Raw genomic sequence first — 18,170 nt, forward strand, 5'->3', positions numbered from 1 at the left:
TGAAAATGCGGGCACTGGGTAGAGGAAGGCCCTGAGTCCCTGGGAGATGCTGCTTGATGCTTTCTCAGGGGACAGAGGCTGAGGCACAAACAGTGACCAAATCCATTCCATCCTGTCTCAGGACTTCAGTTTCCTTACCTGTAAACTAGGGTGAACTCTGAAGTCCTGACACTCCATGGGGATTTATGGGAAGAAAGGCAGTTCTGGAGGGAACCCCTGGACTCTCCCGGGGTCTGAACCTCGGCCTGGCCTTGCTGGGCCTGGGGAGGGGGCACATAAGCCACTTCCCAATCCTTGATGTCCTTTTGGGGTAGGGGTGGCTCTGGACCCAACTGACAGTCCCAGAGACGGAGAGCCTGGCTCCAGCGGCGGAGCCCCCAATGCTGAGTGCCTCCTCCAGAGCCTGTCTTCCCCGCCAGCTCCACACCTGCCCCCACAGTCATGCCCACCTGGGACTCACCTGAGACAAGTGCACCACCAGCCCTGTTTTATTCATGCATCTTTTCCGGAAAAGCCTGCAGGGCAGTGCTGGCAGGGAACCCAGCCCACTTCTTAGGGCTTCCTCACCATAGGCCTCTAAGAGTGGGATCTCTTTTTTTTTTTTCCCCAGGAAAAACATTTTTTTGCAAAACACCTCCTCAATAAACAACATGTAAACAGAAATAGCTGCTTCAGGCTCCACAAGCGTCTCATTGTGTCTTCAGGGGCTTGTCCGTGGAGGGCAGTGGGGAGGGCTGGCAGGGGCCATTTTCCTCCCCCTCTGGGGCTCCCTGGGGGTAGACCACGAAACACAGCTCCTGCCCCCAGCGTGTCATTGACTCTGAGGACAGACAGGCAGACAGACAGATGGACCTCGGGGTTTGACCCCATGAGGCAGGGGTCCCCAGAGAGCTGCTCCCTTTGTGGTGGGTCCCGGACACTTGGGGCACATTGTGGGGAGATATTTGGTGATGGTTAGGCTCTGTGTTGCCAGCACAGCTGCTGGGAGACCCCGCTCAAGGGTGAGCCCCCAAAAGGGTCCCATCTGCAGCCCTGGCACCTGGGGGAGGCTGCCCAGCTCACCCGTGAGTCTGTGCACACACTTTGGTTTGCTTCTCCAGAACACTCCCAGGAAGAAAATGGGCACCCCGGTGAGGATGATGATGACGCCGACCCCGCACACCATGGGCTCTGAGATGAAGCTGAAGACCAGCAGGAATGCCCAGAAGACCAAGTACAAGGCGGGGACAAGGAGGTTCACCTGTGGAGAGTGAGCAGAGCACCGGTGGTGCAGGGCCCCCCGCCCCCTGCTCTCCAGCCCCACAACCCAGGGGGCCCGGTGCTTTCCACCCTCTCCTGGGAGCTGACGCCTGAGGGGCCGGCCCCCTCCTGGCAGCAGCCCACGGTGCTGGAAGCCCATTCATTGCATGGCCAGTGGCCAAACTGTTGAGGATTTGTCAGTGTCAGCAGGTCTGAACTCCTCCACCCAGTGACTGAATGTGGACTTGTGACTTGCACTTGGTTGAAGGTCGATTCTGTTTTAGTCTGTCACATTTCAGGCACTGAAACCTTTCTCCAGCTCAAGGATTTATATGCAAAAAGGAGGACTTTTCCTTTAGCTCGGGTTAGGGTCTTCGGTTTTGGTGTGGGCTCGTGGAACCATAGCAAGTGTCTTGTGCAACTAGAGCGAGTGTCTTAGCTTCATTTTCTTGTTTGCAAAGAACTCACCTCGTGGGGCTGTTTTGAGGACTGAATAAGTCAGTGCACGCAAAGCCCTGAGCAGGGCCTAGCGCATGGCAGAAGCTGGAATCCCCATCGCCACCATCACCTGACACTGACGCCCAAATGGGTGAAGCTCTCACTCACCTTGATGGGCCTGTGGAGCGCCGGCCGCCTCCAGCGCAGCACAAGCAGGCCCAGGATGGTGACGCCATAGCAGAGGTAGTTGATGAAGGACACGTAGTTGATGAGCGTGTACGTGTCTCCCACAAGCATGATAACCGCCGTGGTCCCGTACTGGGAGAGGACCGAGCTGAGGGCTGGCCTCCCACCTGCCTCCTGTCAGCCCTGCAGGAGGTTGGTGAGCCCTGGCCCTCCCCATTCCCTCCGTGGGCTGCCCACCAGGGCCAGGGTTCATCCCTGCCACTACCCACATTGCTGGTGGCTTGGGTTCCTTGCCCTACCAGCCTGGGTCCCCCAACTTACGCAGACGATGAGGGCAGGGATAGGGGTGCAGTGTCTGACGTGAATCATGGCCAGCAGGCTGGGCAGGTGCCCTTCTCGGGCTCCAGAGAAGCACAGCCTGGGGGACGGAGATGGGTAGGGGCTGTGAGCCTGGCCTTAGGCCTCCTCACTGGCCAGATCCTGGACCTCAGCTTTAGACCTGATGTCCCTCTTGAGCTGTCACCTCTGATCCCCCTGCTCCAGGCCCCAACAGTCCCACTGGGCAGTTCTTTCTCCCCTCTAGCCCCTCTTGCTTTTGCTCCTCAGAGTTGAGATCAGATACCTGTTCCTGGGGAGTTCATTGTCTCAGCTTCAGGAGGGCCCCACCTCACAGGACTTCTCTTCTTTTGGCCCCCAGCACTGCTTGCATGCCAGGGCACCTACCCTGCCTCATCTGGACCACCCTCTCCCCAGTCCAGTCACCTGGAGGAGGTGAACAGGTAGCCATTGATCCCTCCGAAAGTAGAAAGTGCCACGGAGACGGGCATGACCCAAGAAAAATAGCCCAGCAGCTTCTCCCCGAAGGTCTGAGTGAGCACAAGAGAGAGGCAGGGCATGAGGCTGGGTGGGGGCAGGGCAGGGCTGGGCACCGAGCGGGGCCCCACTCACCACGGCCACTGCGTTAGAGGCCAGCAGCTCCTGGGGGGACATGGCAGTGAAGTAGGCGATATTGGTGAAGGTGTACACGAAGGTCACCAGGGGGATGGAGATGAAGATGGCTCGAGGTAGGTTCCTGGGGCAGTGGTGAGATGCATCAGTGTTGGCCCCCTGGGGGCTGGGGGCAGGGCCCAGGGGTGAGGAGGGGGGCCAGGGGAGCCAGCAACAGGAGCAGCTTTGTCTCCATCTTTTGCATCTGCTTGGGGGCCTTGAGGGCAGGGAAGGGGGCAGCACTGCTGTCTGTCTTGAATCCCCCCTCAACTCCCTAACCCCAGCCTGGGCACATGGGGGAGGGGCCACATCATATCCTAAGGGGTGGGTGTAATGTCTGCACATAAAGAGAAAATTGCACACAGCCAAAATCAGCCTTGAAAATCCCAGAAGTGCCCTGAGAGCTCAGCCCATAGACCTAGGGTGCCCCTGGGACTGCCTATCAGCCCAGCCCTTGCTAGAACTGCTCACTATGGGGTCCCTGGCTGAGCATCAGATGGAGCCACTGGCCTCATCTGCAGGGACCATGTTGTGTGCACATGTATAATTTTTGGCCAAATGCAAATAGCTGGATCCATTTACAGCAGGACAATGATATTCAGTGTTTCTGAGGCCCAGCAAGGGGCTGTGACTTGCCCACAGCCATACAGGGCCAGGCTGGAGCACAAGCATCCCGACTCTCTTTCCAGAGCCATTCCCTTGGGGGCAGTGGAGTGGTCAGGCATCTGACCAGACTGAGTTATAGGTGACAGCAAGCCTGTGCAGGGAGGCTGCCTCTCCCATCACTGGGCCCCACCCCTTCTCAGGGCCCAGCCGGGTGCCCCACTCACTTTCGAGGGTCAACTAGCTCCTCAGTGACATAGTTGAGGAAGTTCCAACCACTGAAGGCAAAGGAGCCCTGCAGGAAGGCCAGGGCTAGGTGACCCACGGAGGGCGTCATCCAGAAGTCAAAGGCATTGCTGGGCCTCAGCTCCTCGAAGTGTCCTGGGGGTCCAGAGGTCAAGGGTCAGTGTCATCTCCCCAGCCCTGGGCACAGCCCCACCCTGGCCCTACCTTGGAAGATCTGGACAAAGCCCATGCCAATGATGAGCGACAGGGCCAGCAGCTTCCCGCCGGTGAAGATGTCCTGGATGCGTGTGGCCCAGCGCACGCTGGAGCTGTTCACCCACGTCAGAAGCACTGGGGAGGAAAGGCGAGGGGGTGGGTGCACGCCTGAGGCTGAGACCCTCATGGTGGGCCATGGCCAAGTCCAGCCTGAGCTGCAGGAGGGTGGTAAAGCCTGCAGCAGCCAGAGTGCAAGAAGCTCCCCCCTGAGGCTGAGCTCTCCAGGGCTGGCAGATGGAGGAGTCCCAGTCCTCCCCCACAGGGCAGGCAGCAGAGGCCCAGCCCAGCTCCACGGGGGGCACTCACTCAGGCAGGCCAAGGAGAGCACTCGGGAGGCTGCAGCTGGGGGGATACAGTTGGGGAACACAGGCTGCAATACATAGTTGGAGAAGGTCATGGAGATGACGGCCAGGCTGGTGGGGTACATGATGAGGACTGCGCTCCAGAGCAGCAGGAAGCTAAAATGAGAGGGGGCCCAAGTGGCACAGGCTTTCTATCGCCCTCCTGGCAGAGCAGACCCAGGTGTGTGCAGAGGGGCCCAAGGGCAGGTGCAAGCGCTGGAGGCCGGCTTCAGTCCGGGGAGGCAGGTTTCAATAGAGACAGGGTTGGGCACAGTTAAAAAGCTACAAGCTGCCCTTGGGCAGGTGTCTAGAACCGACAGGGAACCAACCACCTTTCTAATGGCCACACAGCCCCTGGCCTCAGGCTGTTTTCTGCTCCGGCTGGGGTGAGGGGTGGGGGGGATCAGCAGTCTCAGTTCCAGCAGCAGCTCTCAGCTGAGTCCTGTGGCTGCAGATGGCTGACTCTGAGCTGTGATCCCCTGAGGGGCCAGCCCTTCCAGAGCCCCCACAAGGGGTGGGGAGTAATTTATGTCCTTTCTTCTCCAATTTTGCCTCTGCAGGGTGCTCATGTAGGAGTGGGGGCTCTGCTCAAGGCTGTGAGGCCCTGCCTGTTTCTAGGGGCTCTGCTTGCATCCAGGGGACGGCCTGTCCTTGGGGGTGGTCCTAGTCCCCAGTCCAGCTCTCAAGGATGGGGATTGCCTCATCCAGGGACACCATCTGCCTCTGGAGCACCAAGTTTGGTGGCTTCCTTTTGGTCCTCACCCTTGCTGCTCCCTACCACTTGCTTTGCAACCTCCCCTGACCCCTTGGCTTCTGGGGCATCCTAACTCCATGACCCTCCCCCTTGCTGGGTGCTCCCCTCTGCAAACTTGATGCTGGGTGCCTCCAGGCAGAGCCAAGAGGTAGGGTCTTGGGCCCTCTTCTCCCTCTCACCTTCTCTAGTATTCTTCCCAGCTGCACAGCACAGTTTTGCTTTCTCAGGTCCCAGGCCCCTCTGAGGACCCTATCCCCAGAGGAGATCACCCAGTGGTGTGCCTGCCCTGCCAGGGCCTCATTAACAGCCTCCCCGTTAAAGTCCCCTGGACTCCAGAACCCACCCCCTGCCAAGACCTGACTGAGCTTTTCCCCAGATGTGCCACAGACCCCACCAATGTAACAAGCCGCACCCCAAACCTCCCCCTCTCCATCTCAGGAACCGCTGTCTATGGAGCCTCTCCAGTGGGAAAGCGTCATTCCTGCTCCACCACCTCTCCCTCATGCCACGCTGGCCACCACATCCTCCCAAACCCGCTCCTAAATGGTTCTGGAATCTTCTTGTACGTTTATTGAGGCCCTCAGCATGGCTCAGCTGGACAACTGCCATACTATGATGCCCCTCCACCCCAGGCTGCCCCCTCCCCTCCCCCCAAGCCCTACTGCCTACCATAGATCTGACAAGCTGGCCCAGGCCACCACCCTCTGTACGTGCTCCAACTCCTCACTGCTCGGCTGAGAAAATGCCACTCCTCCTCCAAGCTTCGGTGCAAATGTGGTTTTTCCTGGGAGCCTTCCCTAGGTGTTGGCACCCCATTCTCTTGGCTGCTGGGCCACTGCTTCTTGCACACATCCTCAAAGCTGGGATCCTCTAGGTTTTAGTCACTTTTGAGGGGCATTTTCCCTTCTGCACCATGAGCAATGTGAGGACAGGGACACATCTTTTCATCGCAGCATCCCTGGCCCACAGCACACAGTAGGTGCTCAGCTAATGTTCACTGGTGGATAAAGGAGTACTGGGAGCTATTTAAAGGGAAGCTCCTGCAGGGCACTGATAGGAATATCATGCCCTCCCCCATATGGGCTACTAAAATCAAGGCCATTCTTGCCTGATGCCAGCATTACCTAGAGGTTTCAGATAGTAAGGCCCTCCCCATCCCGAAGCACTGAGTGGGGAGGGGGGCTGAGACACAGCTTTATTTAAAAGGAAACAGAGAGGTCAAGGGGCCAGCTGGAGTGTCCAGCTTGAGTGGAGTGGGCATGTGGAAGGGGGCCCAACAGCCCCACCCCTTTCCCTTCATTCCTCCCCATGACCTTCCCGTGATGTGAGAAGCAGAAGAGGAAACCCAGGTCCAGGCCCGACTGGCCATCCATTCTGGAGATGCTCCCCACCCACCACCAAGTTGCTGGTACCCCACACTTACCCAGCCAGGCCCCCGAAGATCTCGGTGACATAAGCATAGTCCCCGCCAGACTTAGGGATGGCGACTCCTAGCTCCGCATAGCAGAGGGAGCCCAGGGCAGTGACGCCCCCGCCCAGGACCCAGACGAAGAGGGCCAGACCCACAGAGCCAGAGTGCTCCAGGACCCCCTTGGGGGAGATGAAGATGCCGGAGCCTATGATGTTCCCTGTGGGGGAGATGGAGAGGCATCAGCCCTCTCTGTGGGGCTCTGGATGCTGCAGTGAGGAAGAAAACCCAGGCTGCTCCCTGGGAGGAAGAGGGAGGAAGGCCTGGAGGCATGTGGATGTCACTGGAACCCCACTCTGGGCTCATCATCTCCCCTCCCTAGTCCTGGCATGGGAGTGGCACCTTGTCCATTCAGCCAGGCTCCCCTTCCAGAGGTGGGTCCTGTTCCTCTGCCCCCCCAGCCCCTTACTCCCACAAAGTGGGGTGAGCACAAGCAACGAGGCTCAGCCACATGAGTGATGGCAGAGTGGTGGTCACTGCTGTGCATTCCCACAGGACCCAGGTCAACCCTTTGCCCCTGGCCGAAGCTTCCAGCTTTTTCAGCCTCCAGCCACCTGCCTTACTTCCAACCTGCTGGCCAGAGCTGGCCTTCTAAAGCAAGGCCTTGGCCCTGACGCTTTCCTGCCACTTTCCTATTGGTTGAAGTCCAAACTTATACAGTGACTCAGGCAGTGGCACCTCCTCTATGAAGTCCTCCTTGACCATGCTGGTTTGGGCTCCTCCTCCCACTTCACAGGCTCGTGGTTCCCCAGACCCTGCCCTGTACTTTCTTCACTGTCGGTCCATCTTCCCTTTCTTTTCCTATCAGGGAGCTCCTCGTCCTGCTCCCTGGGTTCCTCCCTGACCCAGGGCACAACCTGCACACAGACTATGAAGAGACCTGTTTCCTGGCACTGTGAAAATGTTTCAGGTCTTGGGCAAGGGCCAGTGGGGTACATTTTCAGGGCTGGGGATTGGTCAGCAGCCATCAAGGAATGGAGAGGGCAATGGAGGGGGACTCCTGGCCCAGCCTGGGGTCTGGACATGGACTGCCTCTCCCCTTGGGATAGCCCACTGATTGCAAATGGGTCACTACTTGAATCCCAGGCCCCTAATGAGAAGCCCTGGCTGCGGCTCAGGAGACCTGGAGACCTCTTCCATCTCAGGTCACCTCTCGAGTCCTGTCTGTACAATGGGATTATTGTGAGAATTCAGTGAGATACCTAAGGGAAGCCCTCAGCTGTATCCAGATGCACTCTGCATCTCTGCATCATTCTGTGCACTGTCTGCAACCTCACTTGCTTTCACTCACCTTGATTCCTCAGCACATAGTAGGTGCTCAATACACATCTATTGAGTAAACTAATGGATGAATAAATGGCCTAAAGCCCCAAATGGCACCAATGCTCTGATGGGAGAGACTGAGTTCCTCATCTGTGAAGTGGGGCAGCACTCTCCACTGGGCCCTCCCGGAGGGCCTGTGAAGGGGGGAGCAGAGGGGGTGGCTGGCTTCGAAGGTTCGGGTGAGAGTGCACTCTGCTTTGGTCGTGGAAGTTCTGCCCTGCCCCTGGGGCTGACTCTGAGTCTTGGGAATTGGGGGAGGGGGACAGTGCTCCCTTGACTCACAGTATCTGGGAGTGGAACAGTGGGAAATGGTCAGGGGCCAAGCCAGGGTCTGCAGAGCAGGTTTCCAGGATAAACAAGACACTGAGTGCCCACTTAACCCTGAGCTCCTGCCACTTAGGGCAAAGAGGGGGCAGTGTTCTGGGTTGCCTAGGCTTCATCATCTGTGCAAATGAATCAGGACACGTCGCTGGTGATTTGCACTAGGACGTGCCCCAGAGGACACAACCCCAGACTCCACAGGCCACATGAATAAAAAAGCAACATTAAGGGAACCTGGGGCTCAGCCCCTCAATAAGATAGCCCCATCTGCCAGGGCCCTGTGGGGCGGCGGGGAGGGGCACGCGTCCACCAGGGCAGAGCCTGCCCGCTCCACCTGCCAGGCCACAGACGGCCTGGAAGAGGAAGCGGCTGCGGGCGCCAATCTGCATGCGTTCCTTGTCCACGGCGCTACCCTCCACCCCACCCCCGGCCGACACAGATTCCCAGCCAGTCTGGACGGCCACGACGCCCCACTTGGTTTTCCAGTCACGTCCCAAGAGGCCTAAATACATCCAGATAAGGGCGAAAGAATTCCTGTCCCCCAGCCCCCAGAGGTAAGCTGTGCCCTGAGCCTGCTTCCCGGGGGAAAGCAGCAACCTCCCTCACCTACCATGGGGGCCCAGGTCCTGGGTGGGCTGTCGGGTTTCTAAAAGGCCTTTGAGTTTGCTCTGTCCGGCAGCAGAGTCTATGTTCTCAGGACCCGGTGGAGTGGGATTTGCCAAAAGCCAGTGAGGTGGAAGCCAGCGGGGGCTGGGTGGCCTTGTGAGGAGCTGGGTGCATTGGGGCTGGAGGCATCCAGAGCCCTCAGCCACCCACCCCATGGGTACCCCATCCCTCTACACAGTTCAGCCCGGCAGGGCCTCATGGGCATAGCCTTCAGGGAAGCCACACCTGGTACCTTGTCCTCAAGGCTGGGGCCTGTGCCCAGTAGCTGGAGACTGGAGCCTGGAGATGGGCTGGGGGTGGGGGATCACTATGCTGGGGCCTGGAAATGGGCTAAGGGTGGGGGGATCACTATTGTTTGGACACATGGCCTCAGGCTACAGTGAAGGACTACTCCCCACGTGGCTCAAAGGAACACGTGTGCCTGCTAATGTTTCAGGTCCTTGGAGGCCTGGACAACTGCAGGTTTGTGCTGGAAGGTGGCAGAAAACCCTGTGGAGGTCCACGAGCTGCTCTCGACACCGCACCACATGGCTGGGTGGGGCTCTGCAAGAGCACCAGGGGCTGTTGGCTTGGGTCAGATGCAGAGGGCAAGGAATGTGGGGGACGACCAATGATGAGGCAAGGGTGGGGCCTCCAGGGCTGGGATGACTACAGGAGGTGTGGGGAAGGGACCACGGAGCTGTGAGGAGGTGCCGCAGGGGTCCCTGCCCAGCCCTCTGGTGGTGGTGGGCGCAGGCCTCCCTTCTCACTTGTTCTGTTCAGGCCCAGCAGACTCAGCTCTGCCTGACTCAGAGAACAGCAGTGGACAAGCCCAGCTGTTGGGGGACCCTGCTCTGGAGGAAGAAGAGGAGGGACAGGAACCAGGGAACATGGGATGGGCCGGGACACGGCTGAGTGTCTGCTCAGGCGTCTGACTGATGGCGGGCTGGAGAAAGGTGGTTCCAAGGCCTCCACGTTCCCATCCTCCCAATGGGACTGCTGCTCTGTGGCCCCTGCAGGCCCTCGGTGGGGCCGGAGCTCCTGGGCAGGTGGGCAAGGATGTGAGGAGGCCACTCCACTCTCCCCCGCCCCTCTTCCCTCAGCCCACACTGGGTGGTTTTATCACATTAAGATGTTTGGCCTGATGGGGCTTACCCGGCTCCTCGGGGCAATGAAGAAAGGGCCATTGTTCCCCTGCCTGCTGCGGTGCACACTGACCTATTTCTGGGAGGCAGTGGCAGACCATGAAGGTCACAGGGGTGGACTGTGGAGGTCATGGTGGTGGAGAGAGCCAGTTGCCCTTGGTGTGTGTGTGGGGAATGCACAGTCTGACTTGGGGAGGGGACAGAGAGGTCCTGTCAGGCCGCTGGCATCACCCTTCAGCCCTAGAAACACTTTCAGGAGTTGGCTGTGTGGCTTCAGGCCAGTGCTGCCCTTCTGGGCCTCAGTTTCCCCTTCTGCCAGGTAGGGGCATTGGGCTAGGGGGCAGCAGAGGGCTGGTCCAACCCCAACTTTGCCAGAGGCACTTTTGGGCAGGGTGCATGTGTTTTGTGCATCTGCACAGGGCCCAAGTCCTCACTGTTCAGGTTTCTCCCCAGCTCACTGGCCTCCCAGAAGCAACATCACTCCCAGGAAGCCCTCCCTGACTCCCCGCCTTGGCTCCTATAAACTGGACCCTGCCCCATTGCCATGATAGCTGGAGGATGACCACCGAGGGTAGGGTCTGCTGAGATGAAAGGCCTGAACCCCCTTGGAAGGACAGGGAACGCTCAAGGCTAGGTCTCCCTATATGCTCCTTGCCTATCCCTGACTCAGGGAGCATGGCCCACTGCCCTGCTGGGCCTGATCAGGGGCTAGCCCTGGGCCAGGCCTTCTTCCTTTGCTCTGGGCAACAAGTCCCAGCACCTCCCACGGCATGATCCATGAGGCCCTGGCCTCCAAATTCTCTGGAAGATACAAAAACTCCAAAGAGCTCCAAATTCCCTTTGCTAGGTCCTAAGGCCCCTAGGCCATGGGCAATGGCACTTACTAGTTGAGAACTCCCAGATCTGGGTTTGAATCCCAGATCCCTCATGATGTGGACAAAGTACTTCATCTCTCTGAGCCTTTTATGGGTAAAGTGGGGAGATGAGGCAGTGATGCAAGCAGGCTCCCACCCTGCTTGGCTCATCGGAGGCCCCAAGAAGTAGCTATGGATCTTGTCAGTCACCTTAAAGGTACCTCAGGCCACCCTCTCTGGCCTTTGGAGACCTGACCCCCACGGGACCTCAACACCCTGGGTTCAGAAGCCAGGGCCCTAATTTTGGGGTCCTGCCATTGCCCTGTGTCTCTAAGCACATAAATGTCCTTACAGTGAGCATGTATCAGGCACCCCTCCAGGGAGACAAAAGTGCCTGCTGAGGTCTTGGCAGAACTCTAGGGAGGTGAGTGGGGATGTTTCCAAGACATGCCTGGAATTGCCAATTGGCTGGCATGCATGTCCGGCCTAACCCACTTTCCTTTGGAGAGAGGGATGAGCAGAAGTGTGGAGCTTTCTCTGCCTGGCTTGCTCAGCCAAGGTGGCCTCCTCTAGTGAGACTCACCCATGCCCTGTTTCCAGATGCCCCATGAGCTCCATGCCGCTGCATCCAGCAGTCAAGCCCCAGGCCTCAGAGGACCTGCCTCACCCCTGGCTTCTGGCAGGTGGACCCCTTCCTCCCACAGGGCAGCCTCCTGGCCCTCCTCCCACCTCACTGGCTGCTGCTTCTCGAACTCCTCTGCTGATCCCTTCTCATTTCTCCTAAATTCTAGACAACAGGTGCCCAGGGCTTAGTCTTGGGGCCTCTTCCCTTTTCTTTCAATACTCCCTCCCTTGGAGACCTCATCCAGCACCCCAGCTTTTGCTGGCAACTCCCAAATTTATGTCCCTAGCACAGGCCTTCCTGTTAAACTAAACAGTATATCCAATTGATTAGTCAACAAATAAGCATCTCTCATTTCATGCATTCAAAATGGGATTCCTGACTTTCAGCCCTCTTTCCCCCGAACCTGCTCCTCTCAGTCTTCCCTGATCAGTAAATGGCAAAGGGTGCTCCCACCTGCTCAGACCCAACCCTGGTGCCCCTTTTGCCTCCTCTCTTGCCCCCATATCCTTCATCATCACAAATTCTTTGGCTCTATCTACCAAACACACCCAGAACTGAACCTCCTCTTAGCACCTCCACTGCTGCCACCCTGCTCTGAGTCACTGTCATCTCTTAGCCAGGTGACTCAAGTACCTTCCTGACTGGCTTCCTGCTTCTGCCCTTGCTGCCCATGGCCAAAGTGAGCCCCATCCCATCCCATTAAGTCCCCTCCTCTCTCCTCTCCTCCCCTCCCTTCACCTCTTACTCTACCCCACCCTATCCCTCCCCACCCCTCCCTTCCTCTCGAACCTCATCCCACCTCCTCCCCTCCTCTCTCACCTCATTCCACCCCCTCCCCTCCCCTCCCCTCCCCTCCCCTCCCCTCCCCTCCCCTCCCCTCCCCTCCCCTCCCCTCCCCTCCCCTCCCCTCCCCTCCCCTTCCCTCCCCTCTCACCTAATCCCACCACCTCCCCTCCCCTCGCTTCCCCTCTGACCCCATCCCACCCTCTCCTCTCCTCTCTCACTTCATCCCCCCTCCCTTCCCCTCCCATCCACATCATCTCTCTTCTGCTCAAAGCCCTCCCAGGGATCCCATCATGCAAAGAAAAGAGAGCAAAAAAAAACTGGACCCCAACTCACTCTTGACTCATCCGCTATCTATAATCCTGCCTCCTGCCTTAATTTTCTCACCTTAGCACACTTATCATTACCCTGTCGGGGAAACATTCAGCTTGTTTGTCTTGTTTGCCCTTTGACGTCCATGCTGGAATGTCAGTTCTAGCAGGACAAGGATATTGTCTGTCTTGTGCCCCATTGTGTCTCCAGCACCTAGAACAGTGTCCGACACTGTTCAACACCTAATTGTTAGATAGATGAATGAATGTGTCCAGTGCTGGGAGGCCCTGCCCTTGTAGCCAGAGCTGCCTCGGCCCCCAACAGCTTCCCAGAGCACACAGGACATGTGACCCTGGGCTGGTTGCAGCCTCAGGTCCTCAGTTTTCTCTTCTATAAGTTGGGGCTGTGGTGAGGCAGGTTTAATGCCTCCTCAGGGTCTTGGTAAGGAGGGGTTGGGGTTCTGGAGAGGGCCATCCCCTGAGCAGCTCAACAACCTCCAGGCCTGATGACGCACAGAGAGGGGCCTGGACAAGGCTGGATGGGCAGGGATGAGCTCCTAAGGAGAGAGGATTCATGAAGCAGACCCCTGAGTCCATGAACACGAGTGGAGGACAGGACAGCCTGGTTAGCGACCCAGGGGTGACTCCCACTCAGCAGGACCTGGGCACATCCCTTCCTTGAATGTGGATTCAGGGAGTTGTCTGAAGTCCCTGAGTCAGGACAAGACACCCTGTACCTACAGTCCTGGGTGGGGTGTGGGGGGGCAGGAGTTGGGGGAAATTTCTCTCCATCTGTTTGTTCATCCATCCATAGTGAAGTGGATGGATGAACAAACAGTAAATCCTGGTTGGATGAGCTCCCAGCTTAGTCTTAACCTTCTCGCATTAAGGACTATGAATCTGGCCCCAGTTTTGCCCAGCACCAGAGCAGTATGAAGACGGACAATGGGCTGGGAAATGAACCCAAATCTGCTCCCAAATCCTGAGTCCATCACCTGTAGCAGTGTCATGCAACTTCCAGCCTCAGTTTCTATGTCTGTAAAATGGGTACAAAAATTCCCATCATGCAAGACAGGCATGGGAATCAAATGAGATCAGGGGAGAACATATTTTCACAATGTGATGACAGGTTGTTTTCTGAGCAGATACTGGATGCAGCTCACACAGCCCTGCCCCAGCTGCCTCTTTTTCCTCCAGGCTGTGTTCCCAGAGGCCAGCAGGTGCTGCCCAAGGCACATTTTAGGGGGAGTCTTATTCCAACCCAAAGCCCTTCCATTTCGCTCCATTTCCAAAAACCCTACTCCCCAGCCTGGGGCGGGGCAGGGGATACAGGGAAGAGGATCAGAGTGTCTCCTGGGGAGACTGTCTGGAAGTTTTGGAGATAAGTGAAGTAGCTGGTAACAAACAAGAAAGACCTGAGTATGATATAAAGTTCTCGGGACTTTTAAAGCTAAAATATGATACTTTAAAGAAATTTTTGACTTTGACTAGGTTCCCCAGGGCAGGAAGGTGGGGTTATATGTGGGAGGTTGGCCCCCCAGAACAGTGAATGGGGAGTTGGTGGAGGCCTTCAGGGCATCAGGAGGGCAGTGCAGACCCTGACTCAGTCCATACCTGCCTCCTCCCTCATCTCTTGTCACCTTCTGGTTCAGGGTGATGCTCCTCTGGTCTGCCTCCTGCCCGCTCCAGCCTCTTGTCTGCTGTTACCCTTTAAAACTCCCTAAGCAGGGCTGCTGGACCACCACTGAGTATTCTGGGCTGGGGTCAGGTCATCTGTGTTCTGTTCTGGAGTCTGCCAGCCTTGGGCAAGTCACCCCGGAAGAGGCAGAGTAGGAACACAGCTCAAGGAAATTGGACTTACTGAGGTGGCCCAGGGAGTGCACTGCAGCTGGCTCCAGACATGCCTCTTGACCCCAGCCTCTTGGCCCATTCATGATGTGTGGGCTTCTTCTTCCTGGGGGCACAGCTCCTGGGGCGAGTGTGGACTGGGACAAAGCTCTAACCAGCATCCTGGCCAAATCTCTGGAACCAGCCCTTCTTGCCAGCAGACAGTTAAGCAGGGCACCGTAGGCCAAGAAGGTCTCAGTGCCAGGTCAGGAAAGATGCCATTCCAGGGGCAATGGGGAGGCAGAGAGCTACCTGCACAGAGGCTGTGTTCTGGGGCAACTCTCAGTGTGAGTGCAGGGGCTAGCCAAGAGCCAGGCTCCAGCCAGGCCCAGGAGCTCCCAGTGTGGGGACAGAGGAGGAGGTGAAGATCCCAGTCTGCCCTCTTAAGCCCCAACTTTCTCTATCTCTAGGGACTTGGGGATGGGTGGGTAGTGGATGCACCAGCAGCTCCCACTGGTTGGGGAGGTGATAGATTGAGAGCAGTCAAGACCTCAATCCTTCATCCCTCCAGCCATGAATCCTGGGACACATGAGGGTCTCTGAGGCACCTGGTGTGGACACAGGCACTGATCTGGGTTAGCCAGTTCCTAAGAAGTCAGTGTTCATGATTTGGGACAGAAAGAGAAAAACCCTACCACTGTTCTTGCTGTCTCCTGAGCCTTCTGCTCACATGGACCCATTCTCAGGTGAGGAAGCTGGGGCCCAAGAACCAGAGGATGAGTGCCTGTTGGGATCCCAGCTCAGGAAGCAGTTGGCTGTTCTTCAGGCTTTGTCTGCCCCACCCCAACACTGGCATCTTCTAGCCACTGGCTGCTTTGCCCCCTCCCCCAGGGCTCTGCCATCAAAGTGCAATAAATATCCTCTGAACCTGTTTCCACACTGGGCTGGCTCTGGCTGTCCAGTCTACCCACAGTCCCTCCTGCTTTTTGAAGACAATATCACTCACAGGGCATGACACTGAACGCTGCACACAGTAGGGACTTAGCTTGAGCCACTGCCCAGAACCTGAGGCCTTAGCGGGGTCAGCCTGCTCAGGCCCCACACCTGCAAGGCTCTTGCCCTTCGGGCAGGACCTTAATCCTTCCCACTTCATAGACGAGAACACCGAGGGTAACTGCCTTACCCCACAGCGACGTAAGGGCAGGGTGAGGATTCCAGGGGCGCATGGCACCGGCACCTCCCTCGCCCACCTCGAGGCGCCGGGGGAGGTGGGACAGAAGCCCTGCGGTCGCTGTGCGGGGGCGACAGCGCCATCCCCTCACCCGTGGTCCCACCGTCGCAGGCCCGTAGGAGCGCCAGGAGAGGGGTGCCCCTGTTCCAAGCCTTCGGCCCTGCCCCCCGGCACCCGCCCGCCAGGGGCCCGCTCACCGATGATGATGGTGCAGGCGCTCACCAGCCCGATCTCCTTCTTGAGCGTCACCCGCTCCGAGGCGCCGGGGCCGGGGCCGGGGCCCGGGGAAGGCGAGGGCGCAGGGCCGGGGTTCCCGCGCGCGCTTGGCTGCTGCGTGTGGCCGGCCATTTCGCTGTCCAGCCGCGTCCCAGCTCCCTGCGCTGTCCAGGCTATCCGACCCGCCGCCAGTCCGTCGGTCAGTCCGTCTGTCGGTGAGCGCGCCGCCCTCGCAGGCTCACCGACGGGCGCATGCGCTGGCGCGGGGCCCGGGTGGTGCGCCCCCCGGGCGGCTGGGGCCAGGGAGCGGCGGAAGGAGGCCTGGCCCGCAGCCCCCTCCCCCACTTTCCTTAAAGGAAACTGCCCCGCGGCCCCCCTCCTCAGTCCTGGCCTGGGAGCGAAGGAGAGGGCTTGGGGCAGACCTGGGAGGAACTTCCCAGCTGAGCGACGGCTGGGGCCCTTCGCTGCCTGAGTGGGGGTGGGGGTGGGGGTGGGAGGGGGGTGGGGGGGAGGGGGGAGCAGAGCTCAAAGGCAAGACTGCCCCTGCCCTCTTGGAGACTTTGGAAGCTGGCAAAATAGCTGCCTGTGTATGGGGACCCGCTCCGTGCCAGTGCTTCCATACTCTCTAAATTCTGGCATGACCCCCAGCGCATCGGGGGTGGGGGTGGGAAGTGGGGGGGCTGGAGGTCGAGTGGAAGCCGAGGCTCAGAGATTCGTAGGGGCAAGTGGCCCGGCCGAGACGTCACCCCTTTCTGATGCCTCCTGGGCTTGCAGACGGTGACGGCGGGGTGTGAGGGTCAGCCCTTAGGAGGGTTGGAGGGTGCGTCCAGGAACCCCTCTGAGGGGTCAGGAGACCCTAAGCACCCACCACCAAAGCCTGGAGAGACAGGGTCCTACGAAGACCCTGGGGCCCCCAACTCTCATTCAGAGGGGACCCACCCCCTAGTGGGAGCCCTGGAAGAGGTTCGCCCAGCCCCCCCGCCCTCCCCCGACGGCTCTGGGCTTCGTCTGGCAGGTTCCGTTTGCAGACGTCTAGCCGCAGGTCAGAGTCGGGCATCAGGGGACTGGAACTCTGGTCTTTGGCGACCGACCCGCGCAGTCGAGCCCGGCTCCAGGAGACGGGGCCACCTCTACTGCGGGGAGACACAGAGAAAGAGGCTGTGGCTCCTGAGGTCGCAGGAGGAGGTTGGGCTTGCAGGATCCGAGGGAGGTTGCCTCCTCCCGGAAGCCGCCCGGACTGTGCAGCTAGCAAAGCAGACGCGGGGGGGGGGGAGAGGGGGCATGTGGGGGGCCACCGGGGCTGCGAGCGGGGCCAGCCTGGCACAGGGCGGCGGGCGGCGGAACAGCCTTTGTCTTTTCCTGGCGGCTGCCGCGACGCTCCGTCCCCTGCATGCGGATGAGGCTGCGCCTGGCGTCGGGTCCTTCCCCCGCCCCCGGCCTCGCGGCTTGCGGGGGCGCCCTGCCCGGGGGTCCGACGGGCCGTAGGGCTACCCGGGGTGAAGCGGGGGCTGTGCGCCGAGCATCGAGGTGCGAGCGTGGTGGTGCAGGAGTTTGGTGAGAAGGGACTTGCGAAGTTGGGGGCGGGGACCTGGGGGTAGGGAGCAGGATAGACCCTGGGTGGACGTGCTGGGGGCACAGGAGAAGCTCCAGCCTTTGCGCTCCCGTCGGAGTCGGCATTCTTGGCGCCCTCCGCCTTCCACCCCCGGGAGCCTCATTCAGCCGCAGGCTCTAAAGGGGCCTCGCGCAGGGGGTGCGGTGGGGTGGGGTGGGGGGTGGCCGCAGAGTTCTGGAGACTCTTGGTCTTAGCGGGTAGTCTCCACCTGCTGGTTTGACTGCACATCCGGCCACCCCTCAACGCTAGGGTCCAGCCAGGGCTGGTGCGCGCTGGGGGGCCTGCGCCTCACGGGCTGGGAGCCTGTGGTTCCCGAGGGTGAGCCTCTCATGGTACCTGGGATGTGGGGGGTGTTTGAGAAGGGCTGACTCCAGCGCACGGCACAGGATGGAATTTGCATGTTGTTGGCCAGGCCTGCAGCTCAGGAGGTCATTTAGTGGAACTGAACTAGAACCTGCAAACCCCAATGGGAAGAAAAGGTTGGTGAAATTGCTCTACCATCCCAAAGGCAATCAGTACAATTCCCCACATTAACAGAGAAAAACAAGAGAAACCATAGGTTTCAATAGGTCCTCAATTAAAACCTGTTCTCAATAGGTTCAGAAAACAGTCATCCGTGATTTAAACCAACAAAAACTGCTAGCTAATTAGAATCGGAGGAGAACTTTCTCAATCTGATGAAGGTATCTACCCAAACCCCAAATCCCACCAAGAAACAAAAGAAACAACAAAATCCTACAGCTAAAAGGCATGCTAATGG

General features: G+C 58.8%; 1 protein-coding gene across 8 annotated transcripts; it reads right to left on the bottom strand.

Moving 5' to 3' along the window:
• Positions 1–464: 464 nt before the first annotated feature.
• Positions 465–16,048, bottom strand: SLC7A10 (solute carrier family 7 member 10). Of its 8 annotated transcripts, none has more exons than XM_081119708.1 (11): positions 15,780–16,009; positions 6,473–6,677; positions 4,261–4,412; positions 3,904–4,029; positions 3,681–3,834; positions 2,812–2,935; positions 2,626–2,729; positions 2,185–2,281; positions 1,846–1,995; positions 1,083–1,240; positions 465–820 (listed from the first exon to the last, which is right to left on the bottom strand). In XM_081119708.1, the coding sequence occupies exons 1-11, from the start codon at positions 15,928–15,930 to the stop codon at positions 577–579; spliced, it is 1,665 nt and encodes a 554-aa protein (XP_080975834.1). In that variant the 5' UTR covers positions 15,931–16,009; the 3' UTR covers positions 465–576. The 8 variants fall into 8 exon arrangements, with proteins under 8 accessions (XP_080975834.1, XP_080975837.1, XP_080975838.1 ...); XM_081119711.1 differs by having other exon boundaries at positions 466–820; positions 1,063–1,240; positions 15,780–16,048; XM_081119712.1 differs by having other exon boundaries at positions 466–820; positions 1,063–1,240; positions 2,626–2,714.
• Positions 16,049–18,170: the final 2,122 nt, after the last annotated feature.

The sequence above is a fragment of the Miniopterus schreibersii genome, assembly GCF_964146895.1.
Source record: "Miniopterus schreibersii genome assembly, chromosome: 18".
NCBI classification, from domain to species: domain Eukaryota; kingdom Metazoa; phylum Chordata; class Mammalia; order Chiroptera; family Miniopteridae; genus Miniopterus; species Miniopterus schreibersii.

What these genes read in the sequence shown, in the direction of transcription:
- SLC7A10 (XM_081119706.1), bottom strand. Translation starts at nt 15,930, where the DNA reads ATGGCCGGCCACACGCAGCAGCCAAGCGCGCGCGGGAACCCCGGCCCT. An exon ending in GCTCTCCTTGGCCTGCCTGA is followed by an intron (nt 4,030 to 4,260) that starts GTGAGTGCCCCC and finishes TTTCCTCCCCAG; the next exon opens with TGCTTCTGACGTGGGTGAAC. An exon ending in GTGTGTGCACAGACTCACGG is followed by an intron (nt 821 to 1,062) that starts GTGAGCTGGGCA and finishes GTCTGTCCTCAG; the next exon opens with AGTCAATGACACGCTGGGGG.